The 17,954-nt window shown below is 55.8% G+C and overlaps 1 protein-coding gene across 1 annotated transcript; it reads right to left on the bottom strand.

The window, feature by feature from the left end:
• Positions 1–10,613: 10,613 nt before the first annotated feature.
• KIF12 (kinesin family member 12) lies at positions 10,614–17,558 on the bottom strand. Its single transcript, XM_037798097.1, is given in 20 exon segments — positions 10,614–10,887; positions 11,394–11,430; positions 11,432–11,504; positions 11,598–11,698; positions 12,141–12,245; positions 12,320–12,410; positions 12,761–12,847; positions 13,059–13,149; positions 13,234–13,336; positions 13,895–13,999; positions 14,081–14,199; positions 14,885–15,035; positions 15,207–15,298; positions 15,908–16,043; positions 16,175–16,309; positions 16,697–16,772; positions 16,880–17,007; positions 17,125–17,203; positions 17,293–17,358; positions 17,455–17,558. Coding segments are annotated over 20 exon segments (1,941 nt in total). The 5' UTR covers positions 17,481–17,558; the 3' UTR covers positions 10,614–10,747.
• Positions 17,559–17,954: the final 396 nt, after the last annotated feature.

Genomic DNA, 17,954 nt, shown 5'->3' with positions numbered 1-17,954 from the left:
GGGTTGTTCCACCTGGACCTCACACCCCTCCAAGCCAGCAGGACAGGGCTAGTTGTGCCCATTTCTCTCATAAGAAAACTGAGGCCCAGGAAGAGGCAATGACTTACCAGGGACTCACAGAAGTCCATGGCAGAGCCAAGACTAGAACCCAAGCTTCCTGTCCCCAGAGCCCCTTCTCTGACCCCAGGTTTCCTAGAGCCCTTTCAGACAATAGTAGAAATGAGAAAGCTGATGCTTCCATTCCTTGAACACCTGCTGTCAACTGGCTCTGGGCCAGGCACTCTACACACACCACTGAATAGAATTCTGTCTTCACCACACCCCAGTGTTGCCAGTGCAATTTCCCCCCTTTACAGAGAGGGGATTTGGATCCTCATGAGGTGAAGTGACTTGCCCTGAGTACCCCAGCTGGGAATCATGGCTGCTGGCAGAGGCAGATTTCAATGCGGCCGAGAACTTGGGCTCAGGAGCCAGACTGCCCACTGTGCCACTCACCAGCTGTGTGCCTCGGTTTCCTCCTCTGTAAAATGAGAAAAATAATTGTTCCTAGTTCATAGCACCCTTGGGAGGATTAAAAGAATTCAGACTTGTAAAGCACTAAGACAGTATCTGGCACGTAATCAAAGCTTGTATGTGTTCATTAACTTAAAAAACTAAATTGAGATTTTTTTAAATCCCAGGTCTGTCTGTCTCCAAAGCTCAGACTCTCACAGATGACACCACAGTAGTGCCCCATGAAGTTCTCTTCTCCTGTCGTCAGAGCTGCCATCCTTACTCCCTCCCTGCTTTTGGTATGGAACATTCCATACATGCAGCAGCCTCCCTGCTGGAGCTGGGAATGACCCCTTCATTCCCAGTGTTTCCAGGAACAAGACTTCTGCTCAGGTGAGAATCCAGGGGTTTACCCCACATAGGTGTGTGAATGAATAGCATTTTGGGTCCTTGTATAGACTCAGTCAATACATTACTCTTTTTATTGGTATCAGGGATAAGTGTGTCTTTATTCAAGTGTGTTTCCTGTGCTCTGTCACTAACAGCTTGGCCACCAATTACATGTCCTCCTTGCTTTGGCTGCCAGGAAGCTCAAAGCCATGTTAAAAATGTAATCACAGCAACTGTCCTGGCTTAGGTTTCTGGGACAATTATCTTCCCTCTTGACCCCAGTTTCTCAGTCTCCTATGATTTGGTTAATGGAGGTAGAAGGGAGGCAGTCTGAATTAGGAAGGAGCACACAGCACTGGGAGCCAGAAGCCCTGACTTCTCCTTGTTGTGCCTCTTACCAGCTAAGTGACCTAGGGGATAACTTTCCCTCTCTGAAGCCCACTTTCCTAATCTGTAAACTGAAGACAACAGTCCCCGTTGGTCTGCCAAGAAGTCGAGATAATGCATGTGAAAATGCTCCAAAAACAGTCAATTGCCTTAGCTGTGTGATGGGCTCAGGGTGTCTGTTTTTGGAGAAACTGAGCCTGGTGTAAGAGTGAACAAACAACCCTGAATTGTGACTAGGAAGGGTCCTTGGGTCTAGGTTGCTCGCAGTCTCAGCCGCTTCTGGTCCTCACAGCGGGTTTGCTTTATGAGGGTTGTTACCCCATTGCCCAGAGGGGAAGACTGAGGAACACAGGGGCTAAGTGGCTCCTGTCCTGGCCTCTTTTGGACGGGGCTGTTTGTTCAGTGGCACAGCCCCCTCCTGGGGTGAGGAGAAGCCAGAGAAGGGCCCAGCATGTTGATCTCTTCCCTGCCTCCAGGGATGTTTGTGCTCCCGAGATTATTAACCAGAGCAAACAGAGAAAGCAAACTCTACTGAGGGACATCTGGACTTTGAGCTGCTATTTAAAAAATTAACCCCAGGCCAAGAGGACGCCGGGGGCAGTGTCTGGGGGCTGCAAGCCCTTCTTTCCCCACTGGCTGCCCGGTGGGAGGAGCAGGAGCGAGCCTCCGGGGCCCTGGGTCTCCAGCGTCCAGCCCTCCGAGGAGGCCCAGGAATCTAGGAGTCCACAGGAATTGGGCAAGTTCTGGAACCATTTAAAGGGTAGGGGAGGGCCCAGAGCCTCGGAGGTGCCCCACAGGGTAGGGACGAGGGGCCTCGTTTTCAGATGGAGACACTGCAGCTCAGAGAGCGAATGGGACTTGCTCCAAGTTACCCAGAGAGGCTCTCCCCCCACCCCGTTTCTTCATTCGTCCACTTATCCATTCAATAAGCATGGATGCCGTTCCTGGTGCTGGCGAACAGGGCAGACCTCCCAGAACTCGCTCATGGTCTAGAGGAAGATGACAGCTGAGAAGAAGGCAAGGCAGGGTGGTGGTTGCAGTGAAAGGGTAGCTGAGGCCAGGGGAGGGGAGTCTAACCTGCTGAGTCAGGGTCAGCCCAACTAAAGTGCCTGGGGTGGAAGGAGGAGGGGAGGGTGTCCAGCAGAGGGAACAGCCACTGCGGAGGCTCAGGGCGGATCGAGGCTGGGGAGGTGGCCAGCTGTGTCAGACCAGCACACACAACTCATCACGCAGGAGGCGTGCAAGTGGGTTCTCAGAATGGAGTGGCTGGCCAGATACGTAGTCAGGGGAGCTCGCCCAGGAGGCAGTGGAACTAGGGGTCTCAGGAAAGCAACTTCCCGGAGGTTTTCCAGGAAGAAGGAAGGGGTTCCTGGAATTTGGTGACTGGTCTGGCAAGGACATCAGGGACATTAGGTGGGGCTCAACAAGAGGGTCTGATCAAGGTTTGGGTCTTCCTCTGCCTGTGAGGGCGGGAACGGCAGCGTGACCATCCTTCCTCATGAGGAGCTATCCAGCTCTGGGCCTCGCCCGAAAGGTCTGACTCTGCCCAGATCCTGTCCACTCAGGGGCACCCCATGGCAAAGCTGGGGTGGGCAGCACCCAGGTCTCCGTGACTAGCAGCTAACGCGCTGCCAGGCTATTGCTAGGCTTTGCTACTCATTCCTCGCCCCTGCCCCAAAGAGCTAAGCCATCCAGAGACTTGAGTCCCAGGCCTGCTGACTTCCTGGGTGCCTGCGGAGCAGTCCTTTCCACCCCTGGCCTCAGTTCCTCATCTAGACCTCCAAACGAGAGGACTGATAACTGGCTGGACAGGGACGAAATACGAGTCAAACGAGGGACGTTTGTGACAGTGCCTCCCAACTGTGCACACTTAGGGACCGTTGTCATCGCGGGCACTTGGCACCGCGGGTGGCAGCCCCTAAGGGCTCCTCCATATGTCATACAGGAATTTCTGTATTTAACGGAGCCCGAGCAGGAGTGGGGCCCTGTGCCCACCAGGGGGCAGCAGAGAACTTCCAGAAAGGCCGCTGGGGATGCAGATTTCACCGTAGGCATCTGGGCAGGAGGCTTAGACAGTGAAGTCGCACAGCCAGAACCAGGGCTGGAAACAGCCTTCTGAAAAATCCCCGGGGGAGTGTAAAACATGCAGCTTTTATCCTGCCCCTTCCCACCTCAGCTAGAAATGTTGATGCTTAAGTGGGCTCTTTCAAAAAATAGTTCCTGGTGTGGGGTGTCTGTAGAGGCGAGGGTGGGAGCCTTCTCCCAGCCAGCCAGCATTGGGTACTGCCGCTGTGGACCACAAAGGCCGCTGTAACCCAGATACTTGCTGTATTGCGTTCCTACTGTGTGCCAGGCCCTGTGCTGAGCCTGTCTTACTACCATGTTAGCCTAATTTTGCAGGCAGGGAAACTGAAGCAGAGAGATCAGGTAGGTGATCAGGATCGGAGGTCGCCCAGCCAGTGGGGAGCGATGCAAACCTAAAGATGTCTTCCTGGCCCCCGAGTCACTCTACTGAGCTCTCAGACCCAGTGCCCTGTAAAGAGAGGGCCTTGGGCCATGTCCTTTCAGACACTTGGAGCAAGGGCCGGGCCATCTCCCCTCACTGGATTCTTTGTGGCTGGACTGAGGCTCACATGAGCCGGGGTCTCCCCTCCCCAGCTGAGACAAGCTCGGGGTCTCCCCCACCAAGTCCCAACTCTTAGCGTTCAGGCTCCCCCTCAGGGCCCAGCCCTGTGCAACACACATAATTGGTGCCCTGGAAACATGCTAATTGACCTGCAACTGTGAGAGGGAATTTAGGCTAGATCCCAGGAAGGACCACCCAACAGCTGGGGAAGACTGGGAGCTCAAAATCACCATTGCCCAAGAATTGAGTAATGATCAATGAGTGAGCAAATGAATGAATAACTGGGACACTCAATGGCACAAGTTAAAAAGCAAAGACCCTGCACTCTACGGTGGCTTTACCTTGAGTCACTAATTTTGGAGCCATGTTATTTTGGAGCCTATTTCATGAGGCTTTGTTGGACACGGCGTGATGGTTAAGAGGCAGACAGACCTGGGTTCAAGTCAAGAGGGCGACCCCTTCCTGCCTGTTTGATCTCAGCCTAGCAACTTCTTTCTGAGTCTCGGTCTCTTCTTCTGTTAAATAGGGTTCATAGGAATTCTTGGGGGTGTTATGAGAACTAAATGATGAGAAACATGTGATGTTCTTGGCCCTTGGAGAGAGTTTAGCAAATGATAAATGATAAACGTTAGTGCTGATGTTGCCAAATCAGGTTCCTGATCGTAGAAGTGGGTGGCTTCGCCTGCTGAAGCAGCTCAGAACGTAAGACGCTCTGGAACTCAGTGTCCTCAGGAAACGGCCACCCCAGAGACAGAGCCTGTCACCCAGGGTCTGATTCCCTTTGCAACCCTGTGGAAAGGGCTCCTAAAGGAGCAAACTTCCAAAGGCCTTCTCTGAATTCAGGAAGGGGACACAGGAATTTTCCTGCTCATTGCAAGCTGGTCTTATCTGTCCATTAAAGCAGGAACTTCCAAGGGCCTGCCCTGACTTCTGCCTGGCCAAGGGAATGTTACCCAATGTCTTTGGAAAGAATGAAATAGCTGTTTCTGAAACCACAAGGCAAGCTGGACTCTTTGGAAAGTCCCACTGGCCTTGCTTCAATGAAGACACATGCATTTCTCTCAATCAGACAGTCCTGGAAGGGCTGTGGGAGCTTTTCCTTGGCTCTGCCCCTGGAATGAGAGTCCTGAATGGCCATTTCCCTCCATGGAAGAGCCTTGTGTTAGAAGGATCAACTCGTAAGAAGGAGCCAGCAGAACTGGATGTCAACAAGTTCATGGCTCTGTAACGAGAGTCCTGACACTGACACAATTCCTCTCCTGCAAGTGTGGAAATGGTAGGATGTTTGTGCTGGGAACATCCATTAGTAATAATCGTCGTAAAAACTGGCATTTAGCATTGACCGCATAGCCAGGCTGAGTTGTAAACCATTCATATGATTAACTCATTTCATATTTCATCTCATGTCATCACTTATGAGCTCTTCTTATTCCTCTTAAGGTAAACCAATCATATTCCACTTTAGAGATGTGGAAACTGAGGTTCAGTGATCTTAACTGACTTACTGAGAGTCCCAAAGCTGGTAAGTGGCACAGCTTTTCATGGGGTGTTGGGCAGACTGAGGCTGAAGGGGTGGGCTTGCCCAAAGCAGAGCTTGGACCTGGAGACCACCCAGGTCTCCTGCCTCCCCACCCAGTGCCCACCCACCACACAAAGCCCAGGCTTCAGGCTCCCCTTCTCATTCTCTTGGTTCTGGCTCAGGCTACAAAGAGTCCTGCTTCATGGGGTAGTATGTAAAGAATTCCTTTGTTCCTGGGAGTAGTGAAGTTTCCCTGGGGGTCAGAGAAAGAGGGGAAGGAACAGCTTGGTAAGCCCCTTCCTCTGTCTCATCAGAGGTCTCTGTGCAGTCTGACCATGCTGGATTGGGCTGGACTTCGGTGGGGAATGACTTCTCTGAGGAGGCAGCCCCCCTTTGCTTGGCAGTTCTTGCATTAAATAGAAAACACTTCTCTCTCTGCCCCTGCTCTGATGTCCTGCTGGGTGACACTTGGCACGTGGTTGAGAGAACATACTCAGGAGACAAACCACCCGGATACAAATCCCACTTCTGCCACCTACTGGCTCGGTGACCTTAGGCAAGTTCCTGAACCTCTTCTTGCCTCCATTTCCTCACTGCAAAATGGGTATGCAAATGCTACCTAGTTTATAGAGTTGTTGTGAAAATGAATGTGTGAATACACGGCAAGTGCTGGGAACAGCGCCTGGCACCAAATAAATTTGCCCAGTGTTTTTATTCCATTGCACAGTAATTATCACTTTGCGTGTCCTCTTCCCCTACTTGTCTGGGAGCTCCCTGAGAACAGGCAGTGGCTCAGGGTTGGGCCAGTACCTTTTTGGCCCAGTAGAGCGGGGCCTGACCGAGTAGGGACTTAGTAAATGGGTGATCAATGATTAAGAGACTGTATGGCCAGAGCCACGAACTGAATGAAGATCCTCAAGGAAGACACCTCTGCCTTTCCTAGGTCTCCCTTGCTGGCTGGGAGTGTAGCTGTCAGTTACGGCCGAGGAACTTGTCTCGCTCACACAGTAGGTCTGTGGCAGAGCCAGGCTTAGAACCCAGGTCTCCTGGCCACAGTCGCGATCTCCAACCACAGCACCAACCTGCCCTCAGTTGTTTCCAGACTTGCCTCTTGTTTCATGGCCAGACCACCTCTGCTGCCCACTTCCACCTGCCATGCTTGTTTGCCTAAAACAAAGGAAGATGAGTCTTTGGAAGCTCAAAAAGACAGAAGGGAAAAAAGTCATCTAAGATGTCAAACATCCCTCCAGGGGGCTGAAGCCAAACTGTTGTGTATGAAATTGGGTAGGTATGAATTTGGGGCAAATGGAAGAAGGACCCTGAGCGAAAGAGAGCAGGGCACTTCTGAGATGCTGAGAGAGGGCTGGTGTGGCTGAGGCAGAAAAAGGTGGGCATGTGGCGTGCTGGACAAAAGGGTCTTCACAAACTCTCCAACTGGAGTCTGCCTGGGGTCGGTCCCCCAGATGAGACCTCGCAGGCCTTTAAACACAAGTTTCCTCAGGACTGCTCTCCCTGGAGCTTCTGCTGTCCCCCAATGTCGTGAGCCTTGCTCCCCCAATCAGCATGGTCCAAGGATCTGGAGAATTCAACCAGAGTTCCAGACATCTAGGTCTCTTTCTTTCCCAGAGAGCACTGCCAGCATTCTAGAAACTCATGGATGGTCTTCTGAGTTCTATGCTTCCTTCCAGAGGCTAGATTTCTAGGAAACCTCCCTCACCCCCAAGGGAAAAAAAAAAACAAATATTCCAGAGATTCCCTCCCAGCTTCTATACAATGTTTTAAATTTTCAAAGAGAACTTCCAAGGATGTGTAATTTTGGGAAAGCCCCATGGTGCTCCAGGATTCCCAAGGCTGCCCCCAATTCTAAAGTTCTGAGATACCAGAGACCCTCTTCCTCTTTGAAATGTGACAGCCTAGAAAACTTCTACCATGTTTACGGGGTCCATGAGTAGCACCCAAGTTTCAATGTTCTGGGGAAGGCTATAGCTTTCAAGTCTCCAGAACTATCCTCTTCGAGGTTTCAGTAATGATTTGGATTCTGAGAGTCCTGGCACATTACCCAGAATCCTATGGAATGCTTCGAGACAAGGGGCAGCTCTCGAGCAACAATGCTGACCGAGTGGTGGACTCACTCGTGGCTTAGGAGATGGGGCAGTGGAGGCCAATCCCCTTGACACCAGGAGCTACCTGTGGAAAAGGAAGTATATTTTTGCTGAGCTGGCGCCTGAGCTGGACTAGCAAACTGGAAAATCAAGGCTGGCTCCAGCGGAGAAGGAATTGTCCAAACACGATGAAGCAGCAATGGCCATGGTCCCCCTGGGTGGTCCCCGTTCATCCTCCTACGCAGCTAAGGAAAGCTCCCACACTTAGTGCCAGGGGCCCCCCCTGCCTGGGGCTGAAGACCTCCCAGCAAGCAGGGCCAAGAGGCAGGGAGAGAGATAAGGACTGGAGTTCTGGGGGTGGGAAGGATAATCTTGCCGAGCCACCGGATATGGCATCAAAATTACCAAGATTAGAAAAAAGTTGACTTTATGACATCAATTGCACTGACACCCCCCCCCCCAATTTAGAACTGCACCCCTACCCTGGCAGATCGACCTCCCAGCTAAATTTCCCTCCACAGTACCACCTGACATCTCACGTAAGTTGTCCCTTTTATTATTTATTGTCTGTGTTCCATGAGGGTAAGGATTTTTAAGCTTTGTTAATGCTTTGTTCAATGCTTTGTTCACCTAGCTCACGTGTCAATGTTGCTGCAAATGTGGAACTACATGTGGGTGGGGACTAGTCTTCTCTCCCCTGGGTGGTTGCTGTCACTGTCTCCTCGTTGGACCCCATCAGTGTCCCTCTCCGGTTTGTCTGAGGGCTCCATCTAAAATGGCCTCACCTGCCTACTGCTTTGACTGTGTCAAAGTGAGCTCCAGGGTCCTCATCTTTCACATTAAAATCTTTCCTATCAAAAAAAAAAAAGGTCCCCAATAAATATCTGCTGAATGATGGATTTTTTTTTGCACCCAGGATGCTGATTCTGTCAAATGGTCATGTTGACTAAAAGCTGCTTTAGAAGCCTCGTGCTACACCCTTTCCATATATCTGTGGACTGAATTCCCATGACAGTCTGAGAAAAAGCTGCTATTCTTGTGCTCATTCTGCAGATGAAGGGACTCAGGCTCAGAGCAGTTATGTCACTGGCCCAGGATCACTCAGGGATAAGTGGTGAAGCTAGGTTTGGCTTGTGTGACTCAGTCTGTGGGCTCAGCCACAGCACACTGTGCCTCGACCAGCCGCCTATGGTGTCTGGCTATTGGCCCCCATCCCTAGGCCCTGCTTCGCAGTCACTCATCCCTTCCAGGCAGTTGCCCCATATTGAACACCCCAGTGCCTCCTCTCGGGGCGTGCCTCTTGCTACCTGGCCACTGGGGGCTCCAACCTGGAGCTGACCTGCCTGCCCCAGCTTAGGGCACTGACCCTGCGTAGACTCAGGAGTCAGGGGCCCCATCATAGGGGAGGCCCAGAGAAACCAGCAGCCTGCCTCAAGTCACACAGCACACTCAGTTCAGCCTTGGAGGTCCTTACTCCCCTGGGGAGAAGGGGTGCAATTCAGGGACATTCCCAGGGCTCCTTTCCAGAATGTGGGGTAGAAGAGAACTAGGTCTTTTCTTGCTTGGGTTTGCATTGAGGGGAGATGTGGGTGGGCAGGTCCTGATTTCCTTGGGCCAGGCCTGTAGATGATGACTGTGACTTCCCTCCAGCACCCCCAGGCTCCTGGCTGCTCCCATCTTGTCCTTTGACCTTGTCCTGCTCCTCCTCCAGTGCTCCCCAAGCCTGTGGCTACGGCTGGCCCTGCCCGAGGCCTGCCCAAGCCCGGGGACCAAGCCCGGGGACCAAGCCTCAGGGGATACCCAACCCGAGGCCCGGCTCAGGTACCGCTGGCTAAGGGGGTTCATTGCCATTCTGTGGGAGTGGTTTTCCTGGGCCCCCCTACTCCCAGCCACCCTCTCTGGTGGTCAGTCCATCTCCCACAAGTGGCCAGTGTGATCTAAATACAAATATAACTCGATGACTCCCTCAAATGTTTCTGTGGCTCCCCTCTGCCTTCAGATGAGCCCAAACTCCAGGCCTTTGCCCCCGCAGCCTGACATACACCCCCCTCCCCACCTCCAGGGGCAAACCACTGTTCGCCCTTCAGGCCTTAATCACGGCTTCCTTTGGGTTCCCTCCACGTTTCTGATTGGGTGACCCTTCCCTGTGCCTCGACAGTCTCCCTTCAAAGCACAGGGGGTGGGGCTGTACCTGTCGGTCTGTCTGTTCCCCCACTAGTCCACAAGCTCGGGCAAAGCCACCCTGTCGCTTGTTTGCCACCTAACAGCTTGGCTGGCAGTTGTTGCTAGTGGTGTTTAATGAATGAATGAACGAGTGAAGGAATGAACCATGTGGGCCTCAGTTTCCTTAACTGTAAAAAGGAGGAGTGAGGTTGACCTCGTGGCCCTTTCTGTAATGAGTCCCTCCCACCCCCAGCCCCAATTGCTCAGGCTGTGTTTCGACTTCTCCATAACTGTCGACTCAGTGCATCCCTCTGGGTACTTGGGCCAGGAATCAGGGTATTTCCCAATCCTTGATGCTCACTAGAACTCAGTGGGACAGGGAGCTGCTAGAAAGTGGTCTAGGGGGGTACAGGGCTTGCCAGGGTCACAGAGCAGGTCTGTGGCACTGGAACCCAGGCATTCTGAGTCCCACCAGGACACACACAGCGGCAGAGAGAATGAGCCCCTCGATCCACCACCTGCCCCAGCTCAAGGCCAAATCAGAATCCCTCGTGTCTCCTTTGTGGAGATGCTCACCACTGGGGCCCTCCATGCCTGCCTGGCAGCATAGTAGCTGCTCAATTAAAAGTTGTATGATACATGAAAGGAGACGGGAACCTGGGATATTCCAAATCAGAAGGGGACATGCACCTCTGCTAAGAGCCCTTCTCACTCCTCAGGCTGCCCCCAAGATCCCCCCTCTCTCAGAGTCCCCCTTGGGGAAGGAACTGACTACCGTGGAGAAAAGCACCAACCAGGCTCAGAGCTGTCTCTCTTTATTCATATATTTCATCACCCACTCCCTGTTTTCTCCTGAATCCAAGCTAATTTCCTGTGGTCTTGACAGCACCTTCCTTTGCCCTCCCCCCACCCCTGGAGAGCCCCACCAGCCCTCACTGTGGCCTTTGGGACCTGTCTCCTGCCTAGCCCAGCTGCTATCCCCATTGATCGGATGGGGAGACAGAAGCCCCAGTGGGCACAGAGCCCTGACCAGGGTCCACGGCGGTCTCCTGGATGTCCGCTTTGCCCTCAGCAGGGAGGAAGGACTTGGCCGGGGCTCCGTGTGCCCTTGCTGGGGGGTGGCTGGTTCCGGCCGCATCGCAGGGAGCTGCCAATCTGGTTTCGGAGGGCCTCCAGTCTCCGGGCCAGGCTGGGCACTCTGGTGCCCCCTAAGGAGCATGGTGAGACCAGAGACCTGCACTGCCTCGGGCCCCTCCCCATCCAGGCCCATCTGGGTCCCAGCATCCTCCGAAGCCTCAGGTGGGACCTACACACACACACACACACACACACACACACACACACACACACACACACCATGCACACACGCACGCACACGCACACACACACACACACACACACACACACACACACACACACACACACCATGCACGCACGCGCGCACACACACACACACACACACACACACACACACACACACACACACACACACACACACACACACACACACACACACACACACACACACACACACCATGGGCCCCAGCACACAACTGAGCATACAAGTGGCCCCAGAAAGAGACCTGAGTTTGGAAACTAGAAAGGATCTTAGAAATCACCTCTGAACACCCTCCCCATTTTGGAGCTGGGTAGACTGAGGCCTGGAGAGGGTGGGTCAGAGAACAAAGGGGCCCCTCCCCCTCTCCCTTCTCACCTCTCAGCATCGGTGACGTGTGCAGGGGCAGGGGGGGGCGCAGAGGGGACCACCTCCTCCTCGGTCAGCATCTCCGCCAGGACCCGGGTCTGGGCCCCGTTGCTGGGACTCCTAGGTCAGGGTGAGTGGGGGACGGGGGTGTGAGCCTCCAAGATCCCCAGGCCTGCTCCACCCCAACCCCCAGTGCCCGAGTGCTGGGCCCACCTCTCTCTTGGGCACTTGGAGGAGGCAGGGCTGCTTGGAGGCGCCCAGGGTGGGGGCCGGGCAGACAGGGGCATGCTGGGTGGGGTCTCAGGGCCAAACACCTGCAGGAGAGACCAGAGCCCACAGTGGGTGACTGCAGCCCTGCTTCTCTGTGCCCCACTTCCCTGGTGCTGGCCACAGCACCCCTCCCTCCCTACGCCTGCCCCACGGGTGCCAAGAGTGTCAGGGGGTAAGGGGATGGGGTCTTGGTCAATTTGGGGGGGCATCAGGTAGACTGTAATGTCGTTTTCTGATGGGCAGGGCCCACATCTGGTTTATCTCTGAATCCTCAGCACTCAGAACAGCGGTGGGCACAAAGCAAGATGCTTAGGAAGGAGTCAGTTGATGAGAGAGGTTACGTTCGCAAGGGAATGAATGAAAAAGTGAATGAGCGAATGAGAGGGGACTCTCTGGAGCTTCTGGAGCCTCCTGGCTCGCTGACCCCCGAGATCAAGCTCTCCAGTTCTCCCAGCTTTCCCGCACCCCTTCCTTGCCCTTTCCTACCTGGGGCAGGTGGGACTCCCTCCATGGGCAGGCCCAGTGGGCCAAAGGCACTCGGCACAGGGGACAGATGTGGCAGCAGGGGCAGGAGCAGAGGGGTGGCTGTGCCTGCAAGAGGGTGCGTCAGAGACTCCTGTGATGTCCCTGCTCCCTGCCCCTTCCGGGTGGACAGTGACACTCACATGGCAGTGGGGAGCTGGTGCCATCAAGCACGGACACAGTGGGGCTAGGCCTGGACCCGGCTGGTGAAGGTAGCGGGCAGAGAGAAGGCGTCTGGAAAGAACAGGGGACCTGTGTCTGCAGCCCCCAACCCTCTCCCCACCTGGCTGGCCCCCAAATTCCCCCTTTATTTAACAAACCCTCAGACAGCACCAATGAGGTGTCAGCCACCAGTCTCTATGTTTTTCATATGGAGTCTTCCAATCTAGTCTTTAAAACAACCCTGTGAGGTCGGCACTATTATTACCCCATTTTACAAAAGAGGAAACTGAGGCAGTGAGCGGCTACACATCTAGTAGGTGGCAGAGATGGAATGTGAACCCAGAGGAGAGACTCTGAACCATTTTATTAAGCCACCCCCTTCCCTACCCGTCCCCTGTCCCCAGGCCAGAGGCTGTGCTCACCCCTCCAGCTCATGGACCTGCTTGGCCAGGATGCACTGCTCATTCCGGGCCCGGGCCCTGCTACTCTGCAGCTGGCTCTTTTCCTTCCTGGGGAAGAGCAGGCCCCAAGGAGGGTGAGAGGAGGCCAGGCCAGTGGAGATCCAGTCAGTCCATTCTTGCTACAGCCAAGTTCAGCCCCAGGAGGTAGGTGGGGGACAGATGGGGAGCCGGGGCCAGGCAGGGAAGGCAGCTTGGCAGAAGCAGCCTGGCAGCAAGGGAGGGTGCACAGAGCCCCCCCACGCCGCGGCCTGGTCCCCACCTGAGCCTCTCGTTCTCCAGCATGAACTCTTGCAGCATCCCGTAGAGGTTCCGCTGGGCCCAGGCCACCCGGGCCCCACTGAGCCCCGAGGCTGCAAGGAAGAGGGAGGTGGCTGGATCCACTACGAGCCCCAGACCCTGTCCTAACCTGACCTCTGTCCTCAGGAAGCTCATACCCTTGGGGTCCATTTGGTCCAGCTGGGTCCGCAGGCGACGGTTCTCCTCCTGGAGCTGCAGCACCTCAGTCTCAAAACGCTGGGGCTGCCTCACTATGGGGGTCTGCGGGAGAGAGGCCTAGAGCCACCGGGTATGGATGTACAGGTTGTGCACTGCACAAGGGCTTCTGGAGGTGGCGAGTGAGTGGGGACGGAACCAACCAAATCTTGGCACAAGGCTGCATCCACCTGGAGGGGGCGCCATTTCCGAGAGGCATCAGGGTGCTAGTTGGCCTGGGCTGAAGGCCTGGAGGGCCTCAGCATGCGCTGGCCCTGGCTCAAAGTTCAACCCTGAAGTCAATTCTGTCCAAACCTTGGCTCAGATTCTGATCCCAAACAAGACCCCACATCAGACCCCAAGTCAACTCAGACTTCACCATGACACTAACCAGGATTCTGGCTGGACCTTGAGTCATACCACAGGTTGGTCTCTAACCGTGGGCTTGCCCCGACAACGACAACGGCCCTGACTCCACCCTACTCAGCCAGGCCCCCATCTCCAGGATTCCGACCCTAGTTCCAGGCTTTGGCCATGACGCCAGCTCTGGCTCCAGCTCCAGCTGTGGCCTGATCCCTGTCCATGTCCCCTCCCCATCCCTCCACTGGACCTCCCTCTGTTCACCTTGAGGGCCTGTGGCCGAGTGGTGACCCGCTGGGCTCGGCTCGCATACCGCAGGGTGCTGAGAGTCTCCGGAAGGCACTGGGCAGAGGGCGACACGCAGGCCACCTGGGGAGGCACCCCTGAGTGCTCCGCTCTGGGAGCTGCCCCCTGGGGACCCAGCCCTCCCTGCCGGCCACCCGCAGGTACCATGAGGGTGACGCCACGGCCCCCCAGCGAGTCCGCCAGCAGCTTGGTGAGCTTGCTGTCCCGGAAGGGGATGTGACTTTGCTTCCGCTGTGGATCCAGCAGCAGGGAGATGCACTGACCTGGGCGGGGAGAGCCAGCCCAGAGAGGTTACACCACTTGCCCAAGACCACCCAGCTGGCCTGCTGCTCCACCAGGCCTGTGTGCCTCTAAAACTCCACTTCCTTTTCCCCTGACCTTGTTTCTCACTTAGATTGGTCTCCATCACCAGATGGGGGCTCCTCGAGAGCAGATGTGGCCCTGTCCAGCCCTGACCCTCAGCGCCCAGCAAAGGGCCTGGCACTTGGCAGAGGCTCAGGAAATGGCTAGCAAGTGGACTGAATGAAGAATTTCCTGGGCATCCCCCCATGCGAGCTGCAGAGGAATGCCGAGGCCCCAGCCCTTAAGGATCTCCATGTCCAATGACCTGGGTGGGAAGAGGGAGGCAGGGCAACTCCCTGCCCCACATGGGGCCTCAGTTTTCTCAGGTGCACAGAGGACAGGCTGAATGTCCCCAAGGGCTCTCCGTACAACTGACTGGTTCTAAGTTAGAATGTAACTTTAGAGACCCTTAGGTTTATTGATCCATAAACAAAGCTCTAAGAGGAGAGCCATAGAGGGGCAGCAGCAGATCTGGGGCCAGAACGGGGCCTCTAGCTTCTGGATCACGGCTCTTTTCCCTCTTTGTACACCAACTCTTCTGGTTTCCCCCACTGTGAATGGCTACAGGTCAGGGGCTCAGGAAATCAGGCAGTCCCCAGGTCTCACCCAGGGCCAGCAGGCTGCGGTTGATGCTGTTGGCCTCAAGCATCAGCTGCCCACAGGATCCTGTGGCCGCCACCTTCTCACTGCCTGCCAGGTCCACAAAGCACAGCTTCCCACCAACAGGGAGCTCCCCAGGGGCCACAGGAGGCACCTGCTGGGGGCGGAGAGTCAGAATGTGGTGAGGACTTGGAAGGGGCTGTCCCCATCAACGTCACGAGGGATTCCACCATTACCTCCCCTGCATACCCAAGTGGGTTTCGATGTTCCCAGGCCGACCTTGCTGGGTGGCCCTGGGCCAGCTGCTTCCCCAAGCTGGGGCACTTACAGTTTGGCAGGTGATGTAGAGTGTGAGCAGGGCATGGCTCCGGCTAGAGGCCTGGTTCAGGCTGTGAGCTGAGCTCTTTCGACGGCTAAGACCTGGAGGGAAAGAACATCAGGACCTCGACCTGGTAGAAGGGCAGGCGGTTACCAATGAAGACAAGGGAACAGAGGCATCCTGGCAGAGGAGCCAGTCTGTGCAAAGGCACCAAGGCGGGGAAGTGGGGATGGGTTCAGGGAATGATGGGATCTTGGGTCTAGCTCTAGCACAATAACATGGGTGAGTGAGGAATGAATGAAGGAATAAGGCTGGAGCAGAAGGACTTTGTAGGCCTGGCTCAGAGATATGACCCTTATCCTGAAGGCAATGTGGGCCAGGGAAGGTCTAGAGTAGGGAAGGGCCATGGTTTGCTGCATGGAGAATGGATGGGAAGGGGAGAGCATGGAGGCGGGGAGATCCCTCTGGCTGAGCAACAATGAGCCAACTGAGGCCCAGGGCTGGAGAGGAGGGGTGGGCCCAGAAGGAGTTTGGAAGGCAGAGTCAGCTCCCTGGGCCTTGTCTTTGAATTGGTGGTCTCCTGGCCCCTGGCCCCACAAAGCCACCTCTGAATCCACAGCTCCAGCCAGGGGACCCACGTACATACTTAGTGAAGGCTTGAGAAATGGACCCCCCCTTATACCCCAAAGCTCTCCTGAATTAGTGCACACCCATTTGCAGAAGTTCCATCAGTGCTTCCAAATTCCCAAACTCCACTATCCGCAGCTGCTCCACAAAGAAGCCCTGGGTCTTGTTCCAGCGAACAGGGAGCGGCTGGGGAGACCCCAGGCTCAGCAAGTCCCGAACCTGGGAAGTGGGAGGGTGGAGGGTGAGGGTCCACGTTCCAGCCACCCCCAGACCTGATGACCTCCCCACCCAGGCTCCTTGGAAAGAAATGCTTCCCTTTCCCTGTGGGCTGTCTGTCTCACTGCTTCTACCTGCTCGTTGTAAATCTCCAGGTAGGAGATGCGGAGAGTGACAGGGGCATCCAGGTGCTGCATGCGGTCTAACAGCCAGGAGAAGGTTCTCTGGGTGATGCCAGCCAAGCTGGGGGGTATGGGCACCCCCTCCCCCTGGGGGCCAAAAGAGCTGAGCCTGGGACTGGGTTATCAGCATCCTCACATAATAGCTCCTCCTTGTAGAGTGCCAGGAACCGTGCCACATTCTCGTATAATATCTCACATAATTTTCACAGTCAGTGCTAGTCCATTTTACAGATGAGGAAGCTAAGAGTTAGCAAATAAAGGGGCCAAAATTTGAACGCAAGTCCTGCTGTATTCAAAGCTCCAGCTCCACATTTTGCCAGTCCTTTCACCTCTCGGGACCTCAGTCTCCTTGTCAGTCTCCTTGTCCACAAATAACGGGGCTGGGCTGCATCAGCCCAGGCTCCTGCGGGAAACCCAGAGCTTCCAGCCCACCCACCTCTGATCCACTGGATCCCCACTTGGCGCTCGGCGCACCTGGGGAGGGGGTCCGGTCAGGGTGTACGTCTTCCCGGAGCCGCTCTGGCCAAAGGTGAAGACGGTGCAGGAGAACCTGCGGGCGGCAGGGGCGCGGCTGGAGCCAGGCGGCGGCCCGGGTGGCGGCGGGGACGGGGTACCCGTGCCCAGACGCTGAAGTGCGCCGACGCCCCACTCACTCACCCGCGCAGCGCCAGCTCGCCCAGGCGCCGCACGCCGCACGCCCGGAACACGTCCTCCTGCGTGCGCGCCCCGTCCAGCACCGCGCCGAAGCGGAACGCCACGTCCGGGCCGCCGCCGGGGGGGCTCACCTGGGAGGGAGGGGGCGGACGGGGGCGGGGCACTCTGGGGGGCGGGGCCTGGGGCAAAGTGGCGTGGGGGAAGGGACCGATCATCCTTGGGGTAGTTTGGGGTGTATGGATTCTCACCTGCAGGGTCCGGGGTCCTGAGCAGTGCAGCGCGCTCTGTTCCCCTCGACGCAGCTCGGCCGCGCTCATGGGACGCACTCTGGGGACCGATGGGCGGGCAATGGGTCGTCCTAGCGTCTCCATCGGCCCCTTCCTAGCCCCGGCCTCTGCCAGGCAACCTACACCCACCTGAGCACCACCTGGATGGGCGTTTCCGGTCCCTCTGGCCCCTGCTCCAGGCTCCGCGAGGGGTCCCTGTGGCAGCAACGCGAGTTACCATCCCTGCGTCCTGTAGCTCCCCGCTGGACGCCGCGTTCAGGGCTCCCTGAACCTGCCTGGAGCTCTGCTTACCCGTCGGGGGACCCGCGCTCCTCCATGTCTTGCTCTGCACAGGAGTTAGTTCCGCCCCAGTTTCGCTTCTCTCCGCCTCCCGCGGCCCCATGGCCTCCCTTCCCCATCCCACCCGGACTGGCTGCACACACCTGACACCTCCCACTCCCAACCCCCATCCCAGGCAGCCACCCATCCGGAAAGGCTGCGGCCTGCCCAGGGCTAGCTAGTTAAAGATTTACCTCCCCCCACCTCTGCAGTGGAGCAAGTCTCTCCCAAGCTAGGGGACCCCTAACTAAAGGGCTCTGGAGTCTGAAGATCCCTGGCTTTTGGAGAGACTCTTGGGACCACCCAGACCACCCTCCTGCGTGCACACATGGGGATACCAAGGTAGGTGTTCCGGTTTGCTAATGCTGTGTTATGCAAAATGGACTGGCTTTTATAAGGGGGATTTATTCAGTTACAAATTTACAGTTCTAAGTGTCCAAACTAAGGCATCAATAAGAAGATAGCTTCACTCA

Source organism: Choloepus didactylus, chromosome 10 (assembly GCF_015220235.1).
Source record: "Choloepus didactylus isolate mChoDid1 chromosome 10, mChoDid1.pri, whole genome shotgun sequence".
NCBI lineage: Eukaryota > Metazoa > Chordata > Mammalia > Pilosa > Megalonychidae > Choloepus > Choloepus didactylus.
Note: the sequence above shows the minus strand (reverse complement) of the source record. Positions and strands in the feature narration are given on the sequence as shown.